Raw genomic sequence first — 25,416 nt, forward strand, 5'->3', positions numbered from 1 at the left:
GGCTAGCTCTGCCTTGTGTTTTATTTCTATGAGGATGTTTCTAATCAGGTGTTGTTTCTCTCTTTGATACTAGTACTTATAGTACGATGTGGACATATCTGCAATGTGTGTTGTTATAAAATGTTACCCGGCGGCCAAACCCCACTTTCAGTTACCTTCAAACTTTGGATTTTATTGTGTGAATGAAAGTTCCATCACACAGAAGTGAAATTGTGTGTTTTATTTCCTGGACGTTTAACCTGCTTGTACTTATTGGCTTGTGTGTCGCTTCCCACATTTCTCGTAGCTGGAGTACTGTGAGTATGGCTTCACAGGCGCATGTAGAAAGCCTTCACTTTGAGAGACTCCAAGCTCTCTGCAGAATATGTGGAGAAAGATTGAAGAGAAAGTACGACTCTAACCCAGCAAAATTGTGCATAAAGTATGAGTCGGATCTAGCAAGGTTTTACGGCCTAAACATCGCAGAAGAAACGAATGCCGATTTTTTCTCACGGACTTTCTGTTCCAAATGTTATCATGTGGCGGTATTCGCCAAAACGGTCAAGTGTTATCCCCTCAGAAAATGACTTAAAATCATCAGAGAACTGACACTAGTATTGGTTGGAGCAGAGGAGCAGACAATCGAGACCCTCTAAATAAATTGGTTGTGTGCCAGTGTTTAATACACGGATTCTATCAATTGGATTACCTAACCAGGATGGAGTAGCCTTTGACTTCCCGTACGCGTAGTTAAAGAATAACGGAACTCAGCTTTCGGTGAGTCAGTGTTTCATACCAGATGTGTGTGTGTGTGTCTATATTCATGTGACAGATACCGTGGCCTCATTCTTCAATCCTCTCTCTCTCTCTTCTTTCTCATTCAAACGCACGCACGCACGCAAGAACGTACGCACGTCGCACGCACGCGCGCCCGCACACACACACTGGCACGCACCGCTGACGCACAAACCACGTACACACACACTGACTGTTGGCAAGCATCTCTTTTTGTTTGTTTCACCCTTGTTTATTGTGTTTTCAGTATTTGTGTTTATTTTATGCTTGACTTGTCTGTTTTATTTTAATGTTTGCTATCCACATCGTGTGATAAATGTTTCTCCTCTCCGAGTCAGTGTAGTTTCTGCACGCCGTTTTGGTAATCCTTATTTTTTTAACTGGTGTATTGTGCGCGATTTGCGGATTTGTTTGTATTCCATTCATATGCTGTTGAAGTGTTGTGGGCGTTATTGTCTGTATATGTTATGTTGTGTCTATGTACGCCTACAAGAATTTGCATTCGCGCTCTGCCAGTACAAGTCCGAACTTTATTGGGTGTGCCTGTGGTCTGCTGGTAGGCGAGCACAGATAATGAACATTCCTCCAGTAAGCCGCCGCTGCTAGGTAGAGTAAAGCGCTTCTTTGGTCTCTGGCAACGTTGAACTGCGCTGATATGCCTCGCAGCACAACGAAAACGGCGATGCGCAGACAAAGTCTTTGGTAGTGCGGGCTAACAGTCTGCAAGCAGTGATATCGCGCCGCTGGCTATTTTTACCACTCCCCATCGCGGGCCTTAAAAACAAGCCAGGAACAGCCGTGCGTTGTCCCACAATGCCAGGAAATGGGGTTGCTTCCTAGATCCTCCAAGTGGAAAGCTAGCAGCAACAGAGTCGCGCTACTCCGACATGTGCATGTTTATATATAATCAGCCACCTGCACCGAGATCTTTTATGTGTTGCGGTGCTGACATGGGTTGGGACATGGATACTATCTTTGAGTCGGCAAATAAAGTTGACCTGTGACTATCCTGGCACAGATTTGAACCCGGAATGAATCACAAGTCTGGTGCTCCACTAACCCTACTTTGGGGGCCGTTTCATCGGAAACAACCCTTTTATTCTTTTTTGGCCTTATCATAACATAGAGTAACGCAAACAAACCTCATTTGCAGTTTTGGCTTTTTCCTCCAGTGATGTGCACAGACCAGCCAAATATTCTTGTGAGTACTGAAAGCATAAATTTAAACAAAGTTTTATTTTACTAAAAGAAATGTAACCGAAATCACAACTTACTTGACAGATTGACACAATGACAGGAGGTGTTTCTAGGAAAAGAAGTTTGAAATAAATGCATATAATACAAACAAAACGAGGGTTAAAAAGCTTAAAATAAATCTATCCAAAAGAAACTAAACTTCCTGCACTTTTGTAATCTTTCAGTAGGTAATTCCTTATCTTTTCCTGAGATTTTATTGTCAGTTTCAGAAGAAAACACAGGATTAACTGCATGTATTTGAAGAAGAAAAGCAAAGCACAAACAATCAACAGAAATAAGACCTTAGAATGAGAGAATGATTTACAGAAATACATTTACATCAATTTCAGATGTAAGACTCAGAGGGCAATAGAAAATAATGATTATGCAAGGAAATTATTTTGCCAGTTTCTTGCTTTCATCTTCTACTGTCGACAAACTTACCAGCAAGTACTCAATGGTGAGCTGTGCCAACTTGAACAGTTTGAGGAAGTTTGGGTCTACTGTCCTCACATCCTGCAAATAGAACAGTCATGCTCTTAAATGTTGATAATCATAAACAGCTATCCAAGACTTATTTTTTAAATCTTATTGAATGGAATCAATTATTAAATTATTTTTAAAAATGATAACACTTCTGGTATTTTTCCGAGACATTTTAGCATTGCTGGCAAGAACTTCAATGTATAAAATCATCAGTGACACTAACACCAATTAACATGCACACACACTTTTTCTACTTTTCAATAAATCTATATCAATACAAAATATATAAACAATCCTTCCATTTTCTGCATTAATTGCTTGCAAAGTCACCATAAAGACTCCAGCACTTTATCAAAAACACTTTAAAGCACGTACCCATAGACATACACAGACACACACACAAACACGCACAAATTACAATGTCAACTAACCAGTTCTGATTCTATGTTGCAGAAAGTAATGTTCATGATGTTTTCCTGCAGAGCGTTGAAATCCAACGTTTGCGAAATCCGGTCGACATCCACTGCCGCCATTTTCCGCCAGTCCACACGCTCAAAGCGTTTCCGAAAGGCAAACCCCCCATTTTTAAATCCATTGCCAGCTTGTGGTTGCTGTAGAGGCCCATGTGACATTGGGCCACCGTAGTTCATCTGCGGCGAAAACATGTACTGGGTAGCCATAGTGATCAGCTACCCAACCTGAAAAAAAAGTCAACACATGAAACCAACAGCTGGGAAGTCGATGCACTGCAGGCTCAATATATATAGGTGCTCCAACCTGAAGAAAAAAACAACCCACAAAGAACACAAAGCAGTGTTTTTGTTTTGTTGTCCATAATCCATCCATATTTCATTATTTGTAATTACATTTCGTACTGTATTTATAATTTAAATATGTTTGCAAATTAAAACAGTGCTCAAATCTGCTACAGTGGTACCTCCTTTTACAGTGGTACCTCCCTTTACAGTGGTACCTCCCTTTACCACCCCTCTCTTTTATGGGTCCCTCAATATTACGACCGACTTTTCTCTGACGGATTTTTTCTCCTTCTTTGTCTTAGTATTTCTCACCTCCATATTATGTCCCCCTCTCTGGTACGACATACGACCGTCCATAAGTGGACTTATAACGACTTTTCCACAAATTATCACGAGTTTGGTTTACTTTAAACTTATATCTCCAGTCGAGTCCGTACGCAAAACGACGCAAAAACGTGCTGAAGGCAGTGAAGCCATGTCAGTCTGTGTACAACATTACTTCGGCATGCAAACGGCTGAAGCAACGGTTTTTCATTTCTATCTCGGGTCATTACTTTCGTTTGACAAGATAAAGATCGACAAAGTTACAGAAACACCATGAAAGTAATCCACACATCACCCCAAAGCCGACATTGTTTTTAGTGCAAGGTCGAGGTAAATCACGTGACCTTTTGGTGCTGATGAACCCCTGCGGTGCGGATGAACCGTTGCCATTCTTTAGTGATCGAGTGACAGCTCACATTGTCTTATCTTCTTGTTTTATGCCTACAGAAATGTTTTATTAGTAACTAGAGCTATCTGTTTCTGAGAAATTGTAATGACTGATGTGTGTGTGTGGAATATACTGACACTTATTTTACACAGATATAGACTGGCCGCTGTTCTTTTTTTTGTTTGACTGGTTGCATGTGCCTGTGAGTGTGATCCTCCATATTATGTTCCCTCCATATAACGACCGAATTTGATTTTCAAAGTCGTTACATAGAGGTACCACTGTATTGCCATTGCAGATATGCAATCTGTTTATGAATTAATGGTCATCCCCAGTATGCACACCATACATCAATGGTGTTATTTGCATTGTCACTGCATTCATGTATGTTTGCTCAGCTGTCAAACAAAGTAGACAAGTCGCTTGTCCACCATTTAAAGGGAGGTACACATGATAATTCGTATTGTGAGGTGTGTACACTCTGACATTTGTAATCACAATGAAATGATGTGAAGCTACGTTAATTTGAGTTTGCCTGGCTTCTTGTTTAAACAGGGATTTATTCATTTACAGAGTCACCACACTCACAGGTACACCTGTGATTATTTTAGAAAGAAAGGTATTGTCTTCTTCTTCATAAATATCATGCTGATGAACTTGCTAAAACATAATTTGGTTTTCGCCAAATGGTGGAGAAGTGATTTACTGTTGAATTCTTTGTGTAGAATCATATAAAAAACAAATAATTCAGCTGCACTCGGGGAAATTCGGTGGAAAAGGGAACACGGGAAAATTAATTTTACTTTCGTTTATGTTAACTATGATAAGCTGGTGACATCATGGATGTGATCAAGAGATCTAAAAACAAAACAAAAGACCAGGTCACAACCTGGAGAGAGAGCTTATCATAAAAATCAGAGCATACTGTAGCAGACAACAAAAACATGAATGGACTAGTTGCCTTACGTGGAAGAGCTGGCGAAATCGTTCAATATGACAATCAAACATAAAAACGAGGAGCAAGTTATTAAACATTATATTCTGAGTAGTGCACCGACGAGAAATTTACTAAAAATACCACCCAAAGTGCTTACTTTTACGAAATACAGCACTTAAAATTCCTGGCTTCGCGGTTGTCAACTCAAACGGACGCCATCTTTGAATGCCATAATGCACCATGGGAAGATAGTTTTTAATCAGTACAGAGAGAAATTCTTGAGAATTGATGAGTACTTGTGATTTTCACCCCTTTAGTGATGATACAGGCGAGTGAATACGAGAATCTTGGAATTAAAATCCCTTTTCTATGACCACGTAATAACGTGAGAAAGGTCACCACCCAAAATTGACCCGGAAACAAAACTTGACCAATCCATGTCGACCACGATGTGTAATGTGTTGTTGTCTGAATAGGACACGACACGGTTAGTCTTCGAAACGGTAGATTGGCATGATCACGCTGCCAAACTTCCACACGATTGTGATAAGATGAGGTTACATGTTAACCCTGACTGGATGCGGACGATACGTTCGTTCGCTTTATTTCTGTTGACGCTTGATATCTACTGCTACGATGGTAAGATTCTACCTCCTCTCTCTAGTTTCAGTTGCTAGAACCGTCACGCGGACTTTCTTGGAACTGATTTTGGGGGTACTATACCCCCTTTCCCCTTCTTTTCCCGGCTGTGTCTTTATATTGCAGGTCTGTCAAAGTGTAACACTGTTGTTTTCAATATGCAAGAGTCCTACTAGTTTCATTGGTGCCCATGCATTCTGCTGCTATGCGTAAAGTGATCCCAGTTAAAATCCAGTCTAACACTCTAAATCAGTAAATGGTCTGTTGTAACTTGTAGTTACCTCATCTCCAGGCTGATTTCCTGGTTTTGAACATTATCAGCTTCAGTCTCTGACATTGTTCAGTGCTTCTGTTTGTACAATTCAGACAATACTTTGCAATAAAGCTTTAGATTTTGTCCATGTATCATCAATAGAGAGACAAGAGTTGGTTTTCATGTATGTAATTTATAGTGTCAACTGAAACACAGTATATGATTTTACCTCTGTTAAAAATATATGTCCCACGCAAATAACCTAAAAAGGTTCCAAGCGGCGTAAAATTCCTGATTCCTGACTTCACAAGAATATAGTGTATGTGCTCCAAAAGCCTGACATTTGGCTGAATCTCCATGCATGTGCATTGTCCCTTCTTGATTTGTCAAAGTTCGTGTTATGGTTTTAGGCCAGGAAGTATGTTCACACTATTGATCATTCTACAAACATTGGAGTTTTCTACTCTTTGATACTTCAAAGCCAATCTGCATAACTGTCAAAGTGATAAAATTGTATGCAGTGTGTAGAACAGGCTAGTTTCACAGGTTAGTTCATTGAAATACCAATATATGCTTCATAGCATGGAAAGTGTAGTGCGTTTCTGTTTGTGGTACATACATTTTTTTTATAAAGGGCGTTAACTAAACATAGATGTGTTGCTCCAGTTTTACATTGCCATAGTTTGTGGACCACAGAGGATGTACACATGTTGCACTTGTTTTTAAGTATGGTATATGTACAAATCAAGAAATGACAGGTTTTTTGGCTCACGTAAGTGTAGCCTATGCGATGCTAACTTTTGTCTGTCTGTGCGTGCGTATGTATGTGTGTGTGTATGTCTGTGGTAGAAACTTTAACATTTGAAGACGTCACATTATGGCGTAAGAGGGTTCGACGTCACGCGAAGGAATTACTGAAAGTCTCGGTCATTGTTATTTTGAGCGGGCCGAGACTAGTTGGCAGTCGTGTCCCTGTGAGTAGGCTACATGCAGACAGACAGATCTAGATCTAGTGTCTCGCTTTCTTGCACAGTACTGTGTGTGTGTGTATGTGTGACGGAGTGATTGAGTTTGTGTTACTGTTTGTCGATTTCTTACTAGAGCCTTGAAGGCTTCGCCTCTTGTTGTACTGACAATTTCTAGTGAAAGCCTCAGTAGGAAACTGTAGGGCTTGCCTGCCTTATTAGAGAATTAGGATGACATCAACAGTGACACCTTCATGAATAGAATGACCTTGCCAATGAGAGTGTATTATTTATTCACACTTTGCTATCAGGTGATGTATAGAACGCCATCTGATGTTTAAGATTTTATAATAACAGTACACTGAATTAAAAGCAACACGATCTTATCACAAAAGCAGCACAATCTTCCAAAGGCCTTTTCATTATACATACCTATTCATACATTTGAATGCCTGGCGGGGAAGATGCTACTTATTGTTAGGGAGTTGAACAAAAGTTCAGAGAAAAAGGTCCTTGTGGCAGCCTTGGTGTGTTTGGTGTGTCCAATTTTGCCGAGTGTTGGTCCCCACCACCGGCTGTGGGGTCTCTACAGCTCAAGCAAGAGCAAGCAAAACAAAAATGTCACACAAGAAGATTAAGCCTTTAAGGGCTAATACATGATCAATAAATGAAATAAATATTTTTCTTTTAAATTTAAAATGAAAAAAGTAGACCAATATTGTTTTTGAGAAAGGCTATTGCATGATTACACAAGAAGATTAAGGGCTAATACATGATCAATAAATGAAATAAATATTTTTCTTTTAAAATGAAAAAAGTAAACCAATATTGTTTTTGAGAAAGGCTATTGCATGATTACATAAAATACATAAATTTAGTATTTTTCTTTCTAAAAAAAACCCCCATTGTTTTGGAACAGAAATTCTGACTGTGAGTGTGAACTTAGTACTACAGAAGTAGCTAGTGATTGGCAGAAATGTATTACATGTAGTGTACGTTTGTAAGTTGTAACCAATACTTCATTTTTTGTTTTTTAACTGACAGTGACTGTTCCGTTGTTGTTTTTTTGTCCTGGGAAAGGGACTAAGGGCTTCTGATTATGTTTAATTTTTGTTCTGATACATGTAATAATGTATTGAAATAAACTAAGTGTATACATTGCCTTGCAGCGGTGGTGGGGGCACAGCAGAGTGAAGTGGACCAGCATCTGGAGATGGGCAAGAAACTACTGGCCGCTGGACAGCTGGCTGACGCTCTGTCCCATTATCATGCTGCTGTCGGTGAGTGTGTCATCTTTAGCTCTGTCCCATTATCGTGCTGCTGTCGGTGAGTGTGTCATCTTTAGCTCTGTCCTATTATCGTGCTGCTGTCGGTGAGTGTGTCATCTTTAGCTCTGTCCCATTATCATGCTGCTGTCGGTGAGTGTGTCATCTTTAGCTCAGGACCAATATTCTACAGGTACAGTCAAGCCTGTTTATAACGGTTGCATGAAGGACCAACCCAAAGTGGTTGTAACAGACAGCTCGTAGTGGCTATGGAAAGGTGAATTGTAAATTTATATATAGAAAAAAGTTTGTTGGGGATCATTTGGGATGGTCGCTAGTGCAGGTTTGACTGTATCAATGATGTACTGACAAAGTAACATCAGAAATTGCTGGTCCTTCCTAGGGGTCAGGGTTTGCGGTAACTGGTTGAAATCTGGAAATACCGGAAACTGGCAACCTGTCAGTCCTACTGATACTGATATTTGGTTAGACAGGATTTAACCTTCAAATATAAGTGCATTGTTTGATTTGTTTCAACTGCTTGCCATGTTGCAGTGGCTGGATTTTGTGAGAGCTCATATTCATTGTTGTTACAATGTACTGGTTCAGGTTGGGAAACTGGTTGGTGGAATTGTTGCCTTTCTGCCATGTTGTAATGATGGCTTGTCCCAGTACATGTCATGCTGCATGAACTGAAGCTGAATATTTGATGAACGGGAGCATCAAGTACAACATACAGACATGGGACTGGTCCGAATTTTATCGGAATTCCGATATTTTCCTTAGCTCACAGACCATTCTTGAGATCGATGCAAATTCGTTGAGAAAAAGGGGGGGGGGGGTGGTGGTATGAACCGTTCAGCTGAAGCTGTCTGCGTCTGAAGTCAGTGCATTCGCACCCCAGCACTCGCGTGAACCCATAGCAGTATCATGGGTCGCGTTTGATTGGCTGTCGATCTCCGACGATTATCGCCTTGGCCTATTTATTCACCGATGGCGGTTTGCGGGTTGTTTTGATTGGCTGCCGATCTCCAAACGCCGAAGGTGAAAAAGGTAGCATCATGGCGTCTGGATTCCGTATTGTTTTGTCGGCTGTGGAAGCTATTACGATCGACGACCAAAGTGTGAAAAACAAGTGGAAAGCCAACTGGCTGTCAGAAGAAGTGACTGTCATTATCAACAAGAAAGAAAAGCGCCAGCTCATTGGCGACAGTATCGCCAAAATATCCATTCCCGGTCAGGCCGTGTGCACGTGGTGCGACAACGGCCACTGCGTGGTGAAATACGGACTTGGTGGAAAAAATGTGTTCTGAAAGTTTTCAAGTAAGGTTTGTGTGTGTGTGTGATTGTTATAAATTACACTTTTGTTTAAAATGCTGGCTGCTAAAGCATATTATTCTTGTGGTTTTTATAGCTTTTTAAAAAGGCATGATCTAATTTTTTGCTAACAGGAGAGCCCCCAAAATGGCCTTTATAATTCTAACATTCATTTTCCGTCAGGGGGGCTTTGCCCCCCTGAACCCCCTACCGGGGCGTTGCCCCTGGACCCCACCGGGGGCTTATGCGGCCCCTGGATCCCGGCTTACTTTCCTACTTTTGGAACATTTGCTGGTCTCATGTCTGAACATAATAGAAGTGCTTACAAATCACAATCATCCCATCCCAAGCCCTTTTTGGTTGAATCTAGTTTAAGCTACATTAGTACATATTGCACATAAATACATCATTCTGTGTTTTTTTCAGACAGAATATGAGAATTTTAGTGTTTCACCTGTTCAATATTTTATGCAATATGTGCACTTTACTAACACGTCAGCAAACCATGTCCGTGAAATGTTTTATCGGGCAGCTGTGCATCTAGTGTCATGATTTAGAATGAAGGCAGTTTTTTTAAACTTTTAGTGTCGTGACTGCCTCATGTATTTTGTGAACAGAGTAGTTGACATATATTTATTCCCTCTGCAGCTGTTTCATCAGAATAGAAAACAAATCTATAATGCTCCTTCCTTTCTGCAAAGACAGGCACATAAAAAAAATTATTGATGATATACTGTGTGTGTGTGAGAGAGAGAGAGAGAGAGAGAGAGAGAGAGAGAGAGAGAGAGAGAGAGAGAGAGAGAGAGAGAGAGAGAGAGAGACGCAGACGCAGACGCAGATAATTTATTCAATAGGCCATAGCCCCTTATGAAGGAGTGTTAACGTTGCAAATAATTTAACTCATCAGTCGCCAAAAAAGGAGAGAGAGAGAGAGAGAGAGAGAGAGAGAGAGAGAGAGAGAGAGAGAGAGAGAGAGAGAGAGAGAGAGAGAGAATATTTTAAATTAAACAGCACTGATTTTTCAAACATATTGCTGTGCTCATTTACTTTCAAGAATTTGTAGGCCGAAAAATATTCAATTCAGTTCAAGCTTTAAATAAATGCCTAGGAAGAAATAGATAAGAGAATTTCACTGAGATGAATCTGTTTCTTTTCAGACGGCGACCCCAAGAACTACCTCATCTACTTCAGAAGGGCGACAGTGTATCTGGCCCTGGGTAAATCTCGCTCAGCTCTCCCCGATCTCAACAAAGTCCTGGAGCTAAGGCCAGACTTCACTGCTGTGAGTACTGTAGTATGTGTTTGCGTGTGTGTGTGCATCTCCAAGTGTGTGTGTCTACACCAAGATGTGTGCGACTACATCTAAATGTGTGTGTGTTGGGGGAGGGGGTTAGTACCACTCTGCTGTCCTTAAATCTCAACAAGGTGCTGGAGCTATGGCCAGACTTTATTGCTAATGTGCTATGAGTACTTGTACATAGTTTGTGAGTACAGTGATCATGTTATCCGAAAAGGAATTAAATGTCTGGCATTTTAATGGAATGTCGAAATTGAAATCTACAGCTGATCATACCTGCAGGTTACGGTTTTGTTTGACCGGTTAAGGGTTTCTTTCTGACAGCTATAATGCAATCACTGTTTTGATGATTGGCTCACTGGCCTAGTGGTTAACACGTTGGTCTTCTGTGTGGAAGGTTTCGGGTTCAAATCTATTGGGTTAAGGGTGGAGATTTTTCCAATCTCTGAGGTCAATTTATGTGCAGACCCGCTAGTGCCTTATCCCCCTCCGTGTGTCCATGGAGGCACAAGACCAAGTACATAGAGTGTAGATCTTGTAACCCATGCAAGAGTTTGGTGGGTTATAGAAACAGGAAAACACCCAGCACGCATCCCCTGAAAACAGAGTATGGCTGCCTGAATGGCAAGGGGGAAATGGTCATATACGTAAAAACTCACTTGTGCAAGACACAAGTATACGTGGGATATGCAGTTCATGAACCCAGAAGAAGAAGAACTATATTGACAGGTTAATGAAACAGAGTGATTTGTTTTTGTGAAAGTCCGTACTTATGCATGTAAGAAAATGACTAATTTATGTTAATGGCTGGCACTATAACTACTGTGTGTGTGTTTGGGTGGGGGGTGTAACATCATATGACATGTGCCAGGGTATTTGTTGACACAAATGTTGAGTTGAGCAGTAAAATCAATCTGCATGCATGCTCGGTTGTGTGCTTCTTAAACAAGACTTTGCATACCTTGTCTCCAATTTCTTGCACTGTTATAACAGTGTCGGGTGTTTTGTTTTCTTTCAATGATTTCACTTGAGTGACGTCATAGTTGTAGGTGTTAAAGTTCATTTGCATAGTGACACGTTTTGTTCACGTTTATTTTCTTAGCATGCATAAATTTATGTGTCTGTCATTCTTCCTCTTCGTTCATAGGCTGAAACTCCCATGATCACTCATGTTTTTGCACGAGTGAGGTTTTTTTTCTCCGTGTAAGACCGTTTTTAGCCCGCCATTCAGGCAGCCATACGCCACTTTCGGGCGAAAGTCTGTCATTCTATCAGTCCTTCTTTTTATTGATAATTTTCTTTAACTTTGTGTTATTAGGTTTTCTTTGTTTTGTTCAGTTGAACCTGTCTACAACAACCACCAAGGGATTTTGTCGTTATAGAGCGATGGTCGCAATGGGAAGGTGAATTATATCAGAGGGAAATAGAGCGATGATCGCAATGGGAAGGTGAATTATATCAGAGGGAAAAAATCTCGCCGAGATCCTTTAGGGTTACCATAATGGCCAGGTTGTCGCCAGAGCAGAATCGACTGTTGTTGTGTTATATGAATCCTCCAAAAACGGCGTATGGCTGCCTAAATGGCGGGGTAAAAAACGGTCATACACGTGAAATTCCACTCGTGCAAAAAACACGAGTGTACGTGGGAGTTTCAGCCCACGAACGCAGAAGAAGAAGATGTTATATGAAGTCTTGTATCGCGCGCGTATCTCCAGACTCGGACTCAAGGCGCAGGGATCTATTTATGCCGTGTGAGATGGAATTTTGTACACAATACATCACGCATTCACATCGACCAGCAGATCGCAGCCATTTCGGCGCATATCCTAACTTTTCACGGCCTATTATTCCAAGTCACACGGGTATTTTGGTGGACATTTTTTAATCTATGCCTATACAATTTTGCCAGGAAAGACCCTTTTGTCAATCGTGGGATCTTTAACGTGCACACCCCAATGTAGTGTACACGAAGGGACCTCGGTTTTTCGTCTCATCCGAAAAAGTAGCACTTGAACCCACAACCTAGGTTAGGAAAGGGGGGAGAAAATTGCTAACGCCCTGACCCAGGGTCGAACTCGCAACCTCTCGCTTCCGAGCGCAAGTGCGTTACCACTCGGCCACCCAGTCCAGTTGTTGGTATTATGTAGGCCGTTTGCCCCTTCTCCTCAAGATCTTGTTTTACTTGTTTGCTTGAATATGAGAAGTGTTAACGCCACAGTGGTTGATGATTGAACTACAGATAGCTAGGTCTCTGTCTTGACAGGCTCGCATACAAAGAGGCAACGTCCTGTTGAAGCAAGGCAACCTGGATGAGGCTGAGAAGGATTTCCAGGCAGTGGTGAGTGTTGTACAACAGTACTTCTTGTGCGTTCATTGTACATGTGCATATGTTTTGAGACCTTCACAAATCTGAAAAAAATCGTGTCTAACAAGGGGAGTAACTTTACAAATTACAGGCATCATGAACAGAAAATCTGGAAAACTAGCATCTCCAAAGGGGGGGTAAGACAGATCTTAAAAGGGGAGTTTCACTGTATCTGTATAAAGAGATGGGTAGGAAGAGACAAACTGAGTGAGAGAGAGAGAGAGAGTGTGTGTGTAAGTGTGTGTACACATGTGAGAACTAAAGATAGAAGTAGGTATGACGTGATTGTAAAATTGAAGAATATTCCATCATGGATTTTGTTTTACTTTTCAAAGAAAACTAGCTGATTATGATGAATTGAAAGATGATCTATGTCTCTAAATCAAGGTTTTCTTTCTGTGTTTTTTGTCCCACTGATTTCATATCCCTTCACCATAACAGGTGAATCAGGAACCTAACAACATGGAGGCGCTTGAAAAAGCTCAGATGATAGCCCCCCTCAGACAGCAGATCGAGCAAGCCAGAGCCCTGTACCAGCATGGAGACTACCAGAGCGTGATCCACATTCTGGGGCCTGTGGTGGAGGTGAGTGCAGCTTTTTTTATTTTTTTTTATTTTTTTAGGGCACCTGTCTGTTGGAAATAATCCTGACTGATGAATTAAAAATCCTGCCAACTTTGAAGTCTGCAAGGGCAGTCAGCAATGCGCTGGTCTGAAGATGATGGAATCTTCAAGACTGAATGGAACATCTGGCAAGATTAATAAATAGAAATATATAGAGGCAGAGCTGTGGACTTGTGAGAATCATGAGATTGAGGGGGGGGGGGGGGGGGGGGGGGGGTCTGAGGTCCTGGACATAGGTTCATAATATTTATTTTTATCCACTGAACCAGGTTTCTACATCTGTCATGCCAGAATTAGACTGAGTGGAAGTTCTGTAAATCACAGACAGTGGTGTTTTTGTTGTTGGATTGGATTGGATAAGATTTACAGTCCAGTGAGGTTACCCTCATGGAAATTCGGGCTGCTTTCTCCCCGGGGAAAGCGAGCTGCCATACATACGGCGCTACCCTTTTTTTTTTTTCCTGCATGCGTGTATTCATGTTTTCCTGAGACTTAATGCCGTGTGAGATGGAATTGTTTTTATTTTATTCCAAGTCCCACGGGTATTTGATGGAAATTTTTATCTATGCCTATACAATTTTGCCAGGAAAGACCCTTTTGTCAATCGTGGGATCTTTAACGTGCACACCCCAATGTAGTGTACACGAAGGGACCTCGGTTTTTCGTCTCATCCGAAAGACTAGCACTTGAACCCACCACCTAGGTTAGGAAAGGGGGGAGAAAATTGCGGCCTGACCCAGGCCTGAACACGCAACCTCTCGCTTCCGAGCGCAAGTGCGTTACCACTCGGCCACCCAGTCCAGTTGCAAGTTTAATGTTCTTGAATGAGTTTTCAGTTTTCTATGAAACTGAATAGCAAGGTTTTATTTCATTCAGAGGTAATTTGTTTCTGAAATCCTGTGTTCTCTTAGCCTTTTCTCTCAGGATTTGACCATGTTATTATTTGAACCCCTTTCTGGTGTGATGTCTCCAGCAATGCCCCTCCTTCCAAGAGCTGCGAGAAATGCGAGCAGAGTCTTACGTAGAGCTCGGGGAGCTGGGAAAAGCCACCGGGGAGCTGAGAACGACGGTGAAACTGACGCCCGACAACACCAAAGGATACCTGCGCCTCAGTCTTCTGCACTACCAGATGGGAGAGGAGGAAGATTCTTTGTTGTAAGTTCTGCTGGCACAGTCCTGCATTGTAACAGGCATGTGTCTCTTTAAAAAAAAACTACCTTGCTTCCCATGTGAACGATTATGTAAACAAGCACGGATCTGTCTGGGCTTTCAATGGGATAAGAGCATCCTTCCACTTGGACCTATACCAAAAATCAACAGCCTGTCGGCTTCATGTGCACAGTGGGACGTTGTGTTGTTGAATTAAGATTGCAGATTGACATAGGTGTCAGTTGCAACATTAATTTAGCAGAAACGTCCAACTGTGTGCAGAGCGCAACCAGACAATAGATTGTTGGTGTGCGTGGAAGTGGAAGGATGCTCTTATAGTTATACCATGAAATTGCCAGGATGGATCCATGACAATTGACACAATGGTTTACTTTGAGAGGAAGGTATCTTTCACCGGGAAACTTTTACCAGAGAGAAGGCCGATTCTGATTTTTTCAGGCACTGTAGAGTGAGGGCCTTGAGACATTTTGTGTGTGTCTGTGTCTCTCTCTCTGTGAGTAAACATTTGAGGTCCATACTCAGTACATTAGCACTGCTTGTGATGAAATGTCAACAATCCAAGATGACCACTTCATTCCCCTGGAGGGTGTGTTTTAAGTAAATTTGGTCTGCAGTGGTATGATTTTAATTGCGGGGATTTTGCTTGGGTTGTTTCTTTGGGCAAATTTGCAGAAATGGCCAATTAACAGAAGTTTGAAGCAGCTTTTGGCATAATCTTTTTTCCGACTGTGTAAAAGTTCAGCAGCTCTGCTGATATAACTGGACACTTTTAGGTGATTTGAAACAGGTTCTGTGTTTTAGTTACAGTCATCTTGCCCAAACTCACCCAGAACAATTTTTTTATCGTAGTTAGACGAGCGTAACCAGGCTTTTACTTACCACAATGAATATGTTGATCTTATTTGACTTTCAGGCAGATCCGTGAGTGCCTGAAGCTAGACCCAGACCACAAGGAGTGTTTTGCTCACTACAAGAAGGTGAAGAAGCTAGCCAAACAGCTGGCGTCGGCCAATGAATTCAAGAACAGCGAACAGTACCAGGAGTGTGTTGACAAAGCTGAACAGATTTTGAAAACAGAGTCAGAGATTCTGTCGTTCGTTTTACGTGCCAGGTCTTTCACCTGTCACTGTCAGTCAAAGGTAAGGCAAAGGGTTTTCATGTGTACGTGTGGAAATGTTTTAGGCTTGCTTGTTATTGTGTTTGAAGCTAGGTAAAGTTGTACAGCCATCCCTGTGCATTTGTGTGTGTGTGTGTGAAAATGTTTTAGCCTTTCTTGTTATTCTATTTGAAGCTAAATTGAGCTATAAAGAAAGCCCTGTGTACATGTGTGTGTGTGTGTATGTGTGTGTGTGTGTGTGTGTGTGTGTGTGTGTGTGAATATTTTAGGTTTGCTTGTTGTTCTCAGTTGTCAAGCAAGCCCTTTGCACATTCACTTATGTATGTAACGATGTGTGTTAGTGTGTGTGTTTGTGATTGCCTAGTTGTGAAACTACAGTGCTTTCAAGATTAAAACACAATGTAAACATGGCATAAAGAAGTATCAATCTGGTAAATTGGCTGCATGACTTCCTGTGTTGAAAACTCTTCATTATGCCTCGGTCTCACATCTACGAATGTCACCCGACTTTAGGTAGTCGGCTGGAAGTCGGAAGAGGTCGGAGAGTTCGTGAGAATTAGCAATTTTGTTTTTGAGTCACTTGAGAAAAAGTGACTCTAAGTAATCGGTCAGTGTTAGTCTGTCCGGCCGGCTGGCCGTCCGTAGACACCACCTTAACGTTGGACTTTTCTCGGAAACTATCAAAGCGATCGGGCTCATATTTTGTTTAGTCGTGACCTCCAATGACCTCTACACTTTAACGATGGTTTCGTTGACCTTTGACCTTTTTCAAGGTCACAGGTCAGCGTCAAAGGAAAAATTAGACATTTTATATCTTTTCTCGGAAACTATCAAAGCGATCGGGCTCATATTTTGTTTAGTCGTGACCTCCAATGACCTCTACACTTTAACGATGGTTTCGTTGACCTTTGACCTTTTTCAAGGTCACAGGTCAGCGTCAAAGGAAAAATTAGACATTTTATATCTTTGACAAAGTTCATCGGATGTGATTGAAACTTTGTAGGATTATTCTTTACATCAAAGTATTTACATCTGTAGCCTTTTACGAACGTTATCAGAAAAACAAGGGAGATAACTAGCCTTTTCTGTTCGGCAACACACAACTTAACGTTGGGCTTTTCTCGGAAACTATAAAAGTGACCGGGCTCAAATTTTATGTGAACGTGACTCATTGTGTTGTGAATAGCAATTTCTTCCTGTCCATCTGATGCCTCATATAATATTCAGAACTGCGAAAGTGACTCGATCGAGCGTTTGCTCTTCTTGTTGAAAAGTCGGATAGTTCGGAAGGCCCTTCAGACTGTTTTGAAATTTTCAAAACAGTCGGAAGAGCCTCCCGACTCAGACGAATAGAAATTTGTCGGGTGGTTGTCGTAAGCGTGTCGGTTTAGTCGTAAGGCGATTCTGATTAGTCGTAACGGTAGTCGGAAGACTCGTAAGGGTGGTCGGATTTGTCGGTAGCATAGTTTCGTTCGGATTAGTCGTAAGGGCGGTCTGATTTGTCGTTAGGACAGTCGTTAGCTAGTCGGTTTAGTCGTTACACTGGTCGTGAGAGTCGGCTATTGTTCGGAAGTTTTTCAGTCGGGCCTGTCGTAACTGCAGTCGGAATTGTCGTTACTGCAGTCGGAAGTGTCTGGACACATGTCGGATTTGTCGGCCCTAAAGTCGGGTGGTTGTCGTCTGCTTGTCGGCTACATGGTCGGATCAGTCGTAAGGACAGGTCGGGAGTGAAATTTGGAGCCGAATTTGCATCCGACACTTCCGACCTAGCCGACTTAACTATCCCCGACACTTCCGAAAAATCGTATATGTGAGACCGAGGCATTAGATAGATTCTTATTTTGCCTTCTTAGTGCATTTCAACCAGCACATTTTCTTTATGCGCTTGTTGCAGATGGGAAAAATCAAAGAAGCTTTGGCAGCATGTAACACAGTGCTAGAAATGGATCCAGAAAATATAGATGCCATAATAGATCGCGCTGAGGCTCATATTATGGATGAAGAATATGACAAAGGTGAGTTACTATAGGGTGAGAAAAGAGAGAGAGAGGGAGTGTGTATGAGAGAGAGAAAGATTGTATGTGTGCGTCAACAACAAAATGCCAAAAGAATCAAACACGTTATTATTTCATTGTAAAAGTGTTGTCTAACCTGAGCAATTAAAAGTGGTAGGATTGAGTGGTGTTAGGCTGGATGTAATCAAGGTGAAACTTGTCTGTCGCTGCAAAGGGGAGTCCATCAAGCATTTGCTCTTCTTGTTTCAGGAGGGAGATGTGAGTGGGTGGGCAAGTTTAGAGAGAAAGTGTCTAAATATCTTCTGGTTATGTTTCAGCCATCAACGATTATCAGAAAGCCAATGAAATAGATCCAGATTCACGGCGAATCAAAGAAGGGCTTCACAGAGCACAAAAGCTACAGAAACAAGCCAACAAAAAAGATTACTACAAAATTTTAGGTGTAAAAAGGTATTTGCTGCAGTCTGACCTGGTGTATCCAATTTTTTCTTGTTCACTTCTCTCTGTCGTGTGTGTCTCTCTCTATGTGTTCACTTCATACTGCCATTCTGTGTTTATGTGTGTGTGCCTGTGTCCCCCAGTAGGGAGGGATAGTTGCTCTGCCACTTCACATCAGCAATATTTGGCTGCGACAAACAGTGACGTTTTCATGTCTGTGTCACAAATGGTTTTACCAGAAATATATGTTTCATTCTAGTGAATCTGTTTTGCTGATATTCTCAACACAAATGTTAACAGCCTTTTGTGCTGTTAAGATTTAAATACAGTGCCATTCTAGGCATGAGTCAAGGTCTAATGGTAATCAGTATATTTATTACTTGACCAAACACACACTTTCATCTCGTGAAATAGGAGAAAAATGTTGTCAGGGTTTAACAGCTTCAATTACTATCCCCCTAAATCTCATTATTTTCCTGATCGCATTGGCTCAGTTAAGTCACAAAAACAGAAATAGAAAGGCTATACCGTACTTGCAGGATTATAAGGTGCAACTCTTTTCCTCAACTTTTACCATTGATCGGTATCGCCTTGTGTATGGCTAGAGAAGAGTACAGATGAACCCACATCGCTATACAAAGAAAGGCGCAACACGGTGGCCTAGTTGTAAGGCGTCCGCCCAGTGAGCGGGAGGTCGTGGGTTCGAACCCCGGCCGGGTCATAGCCAAGACTTTAAAATTGGCAATCTAGTGGCTGCTCCGCCTGGCGTCTGGCATTATGGGGTTAGTGCTAGGACTGGTTGGTCCGGTGTCAGAATAATGTGACTGAGTGAGACGTGAAGCCTGTGCTGCGACTTCTGTCTTGTGTGTGGCGCACGTTATATGTCAAAGCAGCACCGCCCTGATATGGCCCTTCGGGCGTTAAGCAAACAAACAAACAAAACAAAAATACAAAGAAAGGGAACAGTCCCTCATTATTGATGTGCAATGACCTGGATAGAATGCAGACTCTTTGATCTCACTGCATATCGGGGAGAAAATGTGTTTCCACTCTGTATACTCACTTCGATTTGCGGCCAATACACCGGAAGCGCCTTTTGTGTGGATTTTTCTCATTCTAAACTTATTAATGGGGGTTACGCCTTTTATAACGAAGCAGTATATATTAATTTAAATTGCCTTTATTGTTGTCCTTTCTTCTTTTTCTGTCAGATTCGCATCTTATACTTCTGTCTACTCTTTTTCTCCTTTAGTACACATCCCTTCTTTCAGCGTATGTGTGTTCAAAAGAAAATTGGTGGGACTGTGTAAAACCAGCAACCAAGCTTTGTTAAACAAATGTATAACTTTGTTACAGGACAGCGAGAAAGAAAGAAATACTCAAGGCGTATCGTAAGTTAGCCATGAAGTGGCATCCAGACAAATTCGATGGCGAAGAAGAAAAAGGGAAAGCAGAGAAGGTTTTCATGGACATTGCTGCAGCGAAAGAGGTGCTAACAGATCCAGGTTAGTTGTCAAAACCTTTTGGTTAGGGATTCTTTGACTCTCCAGAAATGGCTACTGCTTTGTAAGTACAAGGTCGTATGTCAGGGGCGGATCTGGGGGGGGGGGGGGGGGGTGCAATGGGTGCAATTGCACCCCCCCCCCAGCGGGACAACAACAAAACAAAAAAAACAAAAAGAAGAAAAAAAAAGAAGAAAAATGTATCACCTGAAAATAGCACTTTACACGCTCAGATTGCACCAGATTGCACAATTTTGCTTCCTTTTTGAGTCACTTGAGAAAAAGTGACTATGTAATCGGTCAGTGTTAGTCTGTCCGGCCGGCCGGCTGTCCGTAGACACCACCTTAACGTTGGACTTTTCTCGGAAACTATCAAAGCGATCGGGCTCATATTTTGTTTAGTCGTGACCTCCAATGACCTCTACACTTTAACGATGGTTTCGTTGACCTTTGACCTTTTTCAAGGTCACAGGTCAGCGTCAAAGGAAAAATTAGACATTTTATATCTTTGACAAAGTTCATCGGATGTGATTGAAACTTTGTAGGATTATTCTTTACATCAAAGTATTTACATCTGTAGCCTTTTACGAACGTTATCAGAAAAACAAGGGAGATAACTAGCCTTTTCTGTTCGGCAACACACAACTTAACGTTGGGCTTTTCTCGGAAACTATAAAAGTGACCGGGCTCAAATTTTATGTGAACGTGACTCATTGTGTTGTGAATAGCAATTTCTTCCTGTCCATCTGATGCCTCATATAATATTCAGAACTGCGAAAGTGACTCGATCGAGCGTTTGCTCTTCTTGTTTAAAAAAAATTCCCGGACCCCCCTAGCATGCTCGGCGCTTCGCGCCATCGGTTCGGCGCTTCGCACCTTCGCAGGTGCTGATAAGATACACAAAACAAAAAAAAAGAACTTTGCACCCCCCCCTTTCAAAACCCAGATCCGCCCCTGGTATGTGGCATGTGTGTGAGGCAGCAGGTTTGTGTGGTCGTAGACCTTGCCAAGATTCAACAAATGCATGCAATTTATTGATTTAAAATTGACAAACTCCAATGACCATTTCGACCTTTTGTAGTACAGTAACTACAAACACATTCAAGAAGGATTTAACAGAGTAAGCTTTTGCATGATTGCAGAAGAAAGCTTTGGACAGAAGCAGTGTTCATAATGTTGCTTAGATGCGCACACAACACACATACATACCCCCCACCGCACCTCCACCATAAACACACACACACACACACACACACACACACACACACACACACACACACTCACTCACTCACTCACTCACTCACTCACTCACATACACAGAGGCTTAGGTCTCATCTTGACAATGTCGCTCTTTCAGGCCTCACATTCTTTTTGTCTCCATGGCAAGTGATTCATTCGCTCCGTTTCTCTGATCTGTCATTTTCAGAAATGCGCAAGAGGTTTGACATGGGAGAGGACCCGCTGGACCCTGAACAGCAGCAAGGGGGTCACGGCGGTCACCCTTTCTTCAATCAGGGGTTCAATCCCTTTGGCTCAGGAGGCTTCAATTTTAAGTTCAACTTTAATTAATGATAGCTGTGATGGGGGTTTAAATAGCGGGTTGGGGTGGCTAGAGCGTTGATGATCAAGCATCAATACTATAGTTCAGGGTAGTGCATTTCAACATGCTGAGGATCTTTATACTGCAGCTTAGTTAGTTACGGGCAGTGGGTGGGGTGTTAGCACAGGTCAGCATTACTGCAAGGCTGCTGTTAAAACAGAAATGTGATACGGGTTGATACATATGCATACTATCGATTCTTCAAGAAGTGCATTTATTAATTTTGCATTGTACATTTGTCAAAGACACAACAAATACGGAAAGTAGATTTACATCAATTAAAAACCAAACATAGGTAAACTGAAAAACTGATGTGCCAATTTTGAGTGGCACTTTCACTTTACTGTATTTACAATAATGCACATTTAGGAACTGAAGTTGACCTGCTTCACCTTTTAGAATATTGTCACATCCCATTTTTAATCCACAAGAGCTAAGCAAGCTGACTGTGTGTTGAAGTTGTTCCTTTAGTAAGAATCTGAAGTGTTACTGTTTATAGCGTTGGGGTAATTTTTAGCTGGGATACAAGTCATTCGGATGCAATAATTAAATCATTTGTGTAAATGTTGTTTTTTTAACCCTGGGCCTGGTTGCACTTTCCTCCATGTTTTTGCATTTTTTTTAACTGTTTGTGTTATGGAAGTATATAGATTTAGGCATATTTTATAGAAGTATATAGATTTAGACATATTGGGTGAAAATCTTAATAAAGTGGCTTCTCTTATGTTCATACTAAAACCTGTCTGCTCAGATATGGTTATGTTAAAGTAGGTTATTCACACTAATGCAAGTACAGAGGTGTTGGTAGGATTTATTTATTTATTTTCTTCAGCAGATTTGCCGAACAGCTGTAAAAGTTTTGGAAATGTTTGAAGTTTTCAACAATCCTTGTCTGAGAACGACATTGCAAGATCATTGGCCATAGGCGTTTTCAAGACTTACAGGAAAGGCATAGCCTGATTTTGATTTGCCCTAGCAAATTCCACCTCAGTGTTAACATCTTGCTGTACACCTTATATTATCAGGTGAAAGTAGATCCTTATAGTAGACAAAGGAGTGTGTACAGCTATTCGCTTGCCACAAAATCATGGTCAGTGTAATGCTGAGGACCGGCTACTTTCCTGTTGCCACCACAGTCCTGCGGAATATGTATGGTTAGATCTCTTACAGCATCTGCCCAGGTTTTCCTTATGTAAGATGTGCTTTTGAATGAAAACTTACAATGCATGGTGTGTAATAAAGTTTTTAAAAAGAGTGTTGTTGCATGGAAGCTGATTGCTAATCCAGCGTGTAGTGAGAATGTTGGCTTGTGCTCAAATAATGCGTGTGTCAAAACGTGTTTGGTCTGGAGTTTTGTGTGTAGTTTGAATACATGAAAGCGCCATCAAGGCTTGACAAAACAGCTGTGTTTGGTATCTTTAATGTGTATGATTAAATAGAGGTCTGAATGTTTATGAAAAGGTCTAGTTATTATGTTTGCTTGAATCTATTGCTGGTGTTGCATATGGAAGTGTGTGCAATTGGACATGGGTAATATAGAGCTGGTTGTTGAAACAGTACCTTAACATTCTGGAATTGGAAATGGCAACATCATCTTCAGTTTATGAGTTGTAAGGGTTGTTTGTGAAAGTCACAACAGTTGCTCATGGGAGAGGTAATCAAAACCAAGGTCGTTCATTATCTACTTGCCGACACCCAGTTAGAGAGAAGTGTTCACACTCATTAAGCAGTGGCCACAAAACAAAAGTATTGAAGACATAAATATTATTTTGAAAAAAGATATATCAAAATAGCATGTGTGATTCGTTGTTTCTGATTCCTTTGTTTTCAGGATTTAAAAAAAAAATGTGAGCGCTGTTTCTGTGGATTCCCTTGCTGTCTATTAAACTGTAGGTTTTAGTGTTTATTTATGGCAATAGCTTTAAGGCGGTCCTTAATGGAGCCCAAAGTGGACTTCGCAAAGACTACGCAAAGTCTTTTTACTGAAAACTCAGTGCTAAGGCTCCGTGCGGCCAGCTTCGCAAAGACTACGCAAAGTCTTTTTACTGAAAACTCAGTGCTAAGGCTCCGTGCGGCCAGCTTCGGGAAGTATACTTCACGTAGTCGACTTGGCCCAATTAAGGGCAGGCTGAAAGTAAGGTCTCCAGAGATTACTTACAACCTCTCAGCACTGAAGATTTAGTTATCTCACTCATTTTGAAATGTGCCTTAGAGTACTGCCCTGGTATTTGTGTAGATTCTCTCTGTTCTCCATCTCATTTGTGTGTGCACACTGCTTCAGAGAGAGAAAAAGGGGGAGAGACGGTGTGTTTGTGTGCCTATGTGTCAAGTGTTCCAGCAACACATGTCTGGTATTCGGCTGTGCACTTTTTATTTAAAAAATATTCATGCATGTTTGTGTTAAGAGTATTTGAACTTGCAATGAAGAAAAAAAGGAATTTCAACTGTTCTTATCGGTTACACCACTTCTGACTTTTGTCGAATTTACGGAGAAATGTTTGGGTGTTCAAGATGTGACTGGTGATATTTTACGTGGTTATGATACCATGGTGTGTGTGTGAGGTTTAAATTCACTATTGGTATACCTTTGTTCATTCATGTGATGTTAATCATAATAAAAGATGTTTGAAGAATATCAAGAGAAATCAGCTGAGATGTGTGTAACATGTGTGTGTATGTTTGTGTTTGTGCGTGTGTATGTGTGTGTGTATGAGCAAGAAAATTAGTAAACAAATGTTCCTGTTCAACTAACAGAAATATGTCTCCTGTTTTTCCAACCATAGAGAAGGCATGCATTAAAACACATAAGCACAGACTATAAGTGAACATCTCTTCACATCAAAAGTTCTCCAATAATGTCCAACAGACACGCACACATGGGAAAAGTAGAGGTGTAATTTTGATTTTGAGTGAAGACAAAAACATGCATGATATTCTCTAAATTACACAATTTGCACAGATCTTTCACGTATCTCTTTTGCCACATATTTATTCATGTTCTGTATTTCCTTTATTCTGTCATGTTTCTTTATTTTTGTCATCTCGGTACATATTTCTAAAATCGATCAAGAAAATTACCCAATAAAGCTATACTGGCCCCAACAAAAGCAACAAGTACAACATCCAAATTTAACCATACAGACTAACCAACCTATTGACCCCCAACAAAAGCAACTACAATACAACAGCAAAATTTAATCAGACCTACTAAATCCCAATAAAGGTATTGACCCAAATAACAGCAGCAACAAGTCCACCATTCATTTTTTAAAGCAATGAGCATGAAATCCCCAAAACAGTAGTGCTAGTAATCAAAACTAAAGCCGTAAAAACGGGAGTACTTGCAGCTCTCGCTTAAAACATGCACAGTACATATCTCTACACTTTTGGGGTGAGGTCTATGACAGTGTCTGCTCTCTGATTCAAGGGTGGATCTGGGGGGGGGGGGGGTTACACGAGTTACGTAACCCCACCCCACCCCCACCCCCCAAAAAGAGGTAATTTATTGGCTCAGGATGCACCAGATAGTTCTATTTTGCTTCTTTGGATAACAAAAATTTCCGGGGGGGCATGCCCCCGGACCCCCCTAGAGGCTTAGGCGCCTTCGGCGCCGTCAACTTATCTTCGCAGTCATTTTGTAACCCCCCCCTCCAAAGTGAATTGATCCGCCCTTGCTGATTAGTAGTGAGCACACAGTCGTTTTAACACATTTCAAAGAAAAAAATAAAAAAAATAAATAAAACAACGGTGCGATGATTCTTCTTTTGCGTTCGTGGGCTGAAACTCCCATGTACACGAAACACGAGTGGAATTTTACGTGTATGACCGTTTTTACCCCGCCATTTAGGCAGCCACACGCCGCTTTCGGAGGAAGTGCGATGATTGATTTCCAAGCATCTCTCAAGAAAAAGTACTGCGATCCGACCGTGCGTACAAACTGACACAA

The 25,416-nt window shown here is 41.4% G+C and overlaps 2 protein-coding genes across 4 annotated transcripts in view; one reads left to right on the forward strand and one right to left on the reverse strand.

The window, feature by feature from the left end:
* LOC138946269 (cilium assembly protein DZIP1L-like) overlaps nucleotides 1–5,146 on the reverse strand; it is a 36,336-nt gene extending 31,190 nt beyond the window's left edge. For both annotated transcript variants that reach the window (XM_070317809.1, XM_070317810.1), the window contains exons 1-4: nucleotides 5,061–5,146; nucleotides 2,928–3,194; nucleotides 2,455–2,526; nucleotides 1,917–1,982 (exon numbers count right to left, since the gene is read on the reverse strand). In XM_070317809.1, the coding sequence (XP_070173910.1) occupies nucleotides 1,917–1,982; nucleotides 2,455–2,526; nucleotides 2,928–3,176 (387 nt within the window). In that variant the 5' untranslated portion in view covers nucleotides 3,177–3,194; nucleotides 5,061–5,146. The remainder of the gene's footprint in view (nucleotides 1–1,916; nucleotides 1,983–2,454; nucleotides 2,527–2,927; nucleotides 3,195–5,060) is intronic.
* A 185-nt stretch (nucleotides 5,147–5,331) lies between these two features.
* Nucleotides 5,332–24,118, forward strand: LOC138946275 (dnaJ homolog subfamily C member 3-like). 2 transcript variants are annotated; one of them, XR_011449225.1, is made up of 12 exons: nucleotides 5,332–5,542; nucleotides 7,930–8,040; nucleotides 10,500–10,624; nucleotides 12,903–12,977; nucleotides 13,446–13,589; nucleotides 14,602–14,783; nucleotides 15,712–15,937; nucleotides 17,810–17,930; nucleotides 18,248–18,380; nucleotides 19,725–19,873; nucleotides 21,297–23,471; nucleotides 23,535–24,118. XR_011449225.1 is itself a non-coding variant. In XM_070317816.1 (11 exons), exons 1-11 carry the CDS (start codon nucleotides 5,455–5,457, stop codon nucleotides 21,437–21,439), a joined length of 1,497 nt encoding a protein of 498 aa, XP_070173917.1. In that variant the 5' UTR covers nucleotides 5,332–5,454; the 3' UTR covers nucleotides 21,440–24,118. The 2 variants fall into 2 exon arrangements, 1 of the variants encoding a protein (XP_070173917.1); XM_070317816.1 differs by having other exon boundaries at nucleotides 21,297–24,118.
* Nucleotides 24,119–25,416: the final 1,298 nt, after the last annotated feature.

The sequence above is a fragment of the Littorina saxatilis genome, linkage group LG13, assembly GCF_037325665.1.
Source record: "Littorina saxatilis isolate snail1 linkage group LG13, US_GU_Lsax_2.0, whole genome shotgun sequence".
Lineage (NCBI taxonomy): Eukaryota > Metazoa > Mollusca > Gastropoda > Littorinimorpha > Littorinidae > Littorina > Littorina saxatilis.

Bases quoted from the DNA above. Each gene is read 5' to 3' on its own strand.
- LOC138946275 (XM_070317816.1), top strand. From the start codon at position 5,455: ATGAGGTTACATGTTAACCCTGACTGGATGCGGACGATACGTTCGTTC. The intron at 15,938-17,809 runs GTAAGGCAAAGG...CGCTTGTTGCAG, and splicing joins CCTGTCACTGTCAGTCAAAG to ATGGGAAAAATCAAAGAAGC. The intron at 17,931-18,247 runs GTGAGTTACTAT...GTTATGTTTCAG, and splicing joins GGATGAAGAATATGACAAAG to CCATCAACGATTATCAGAAA.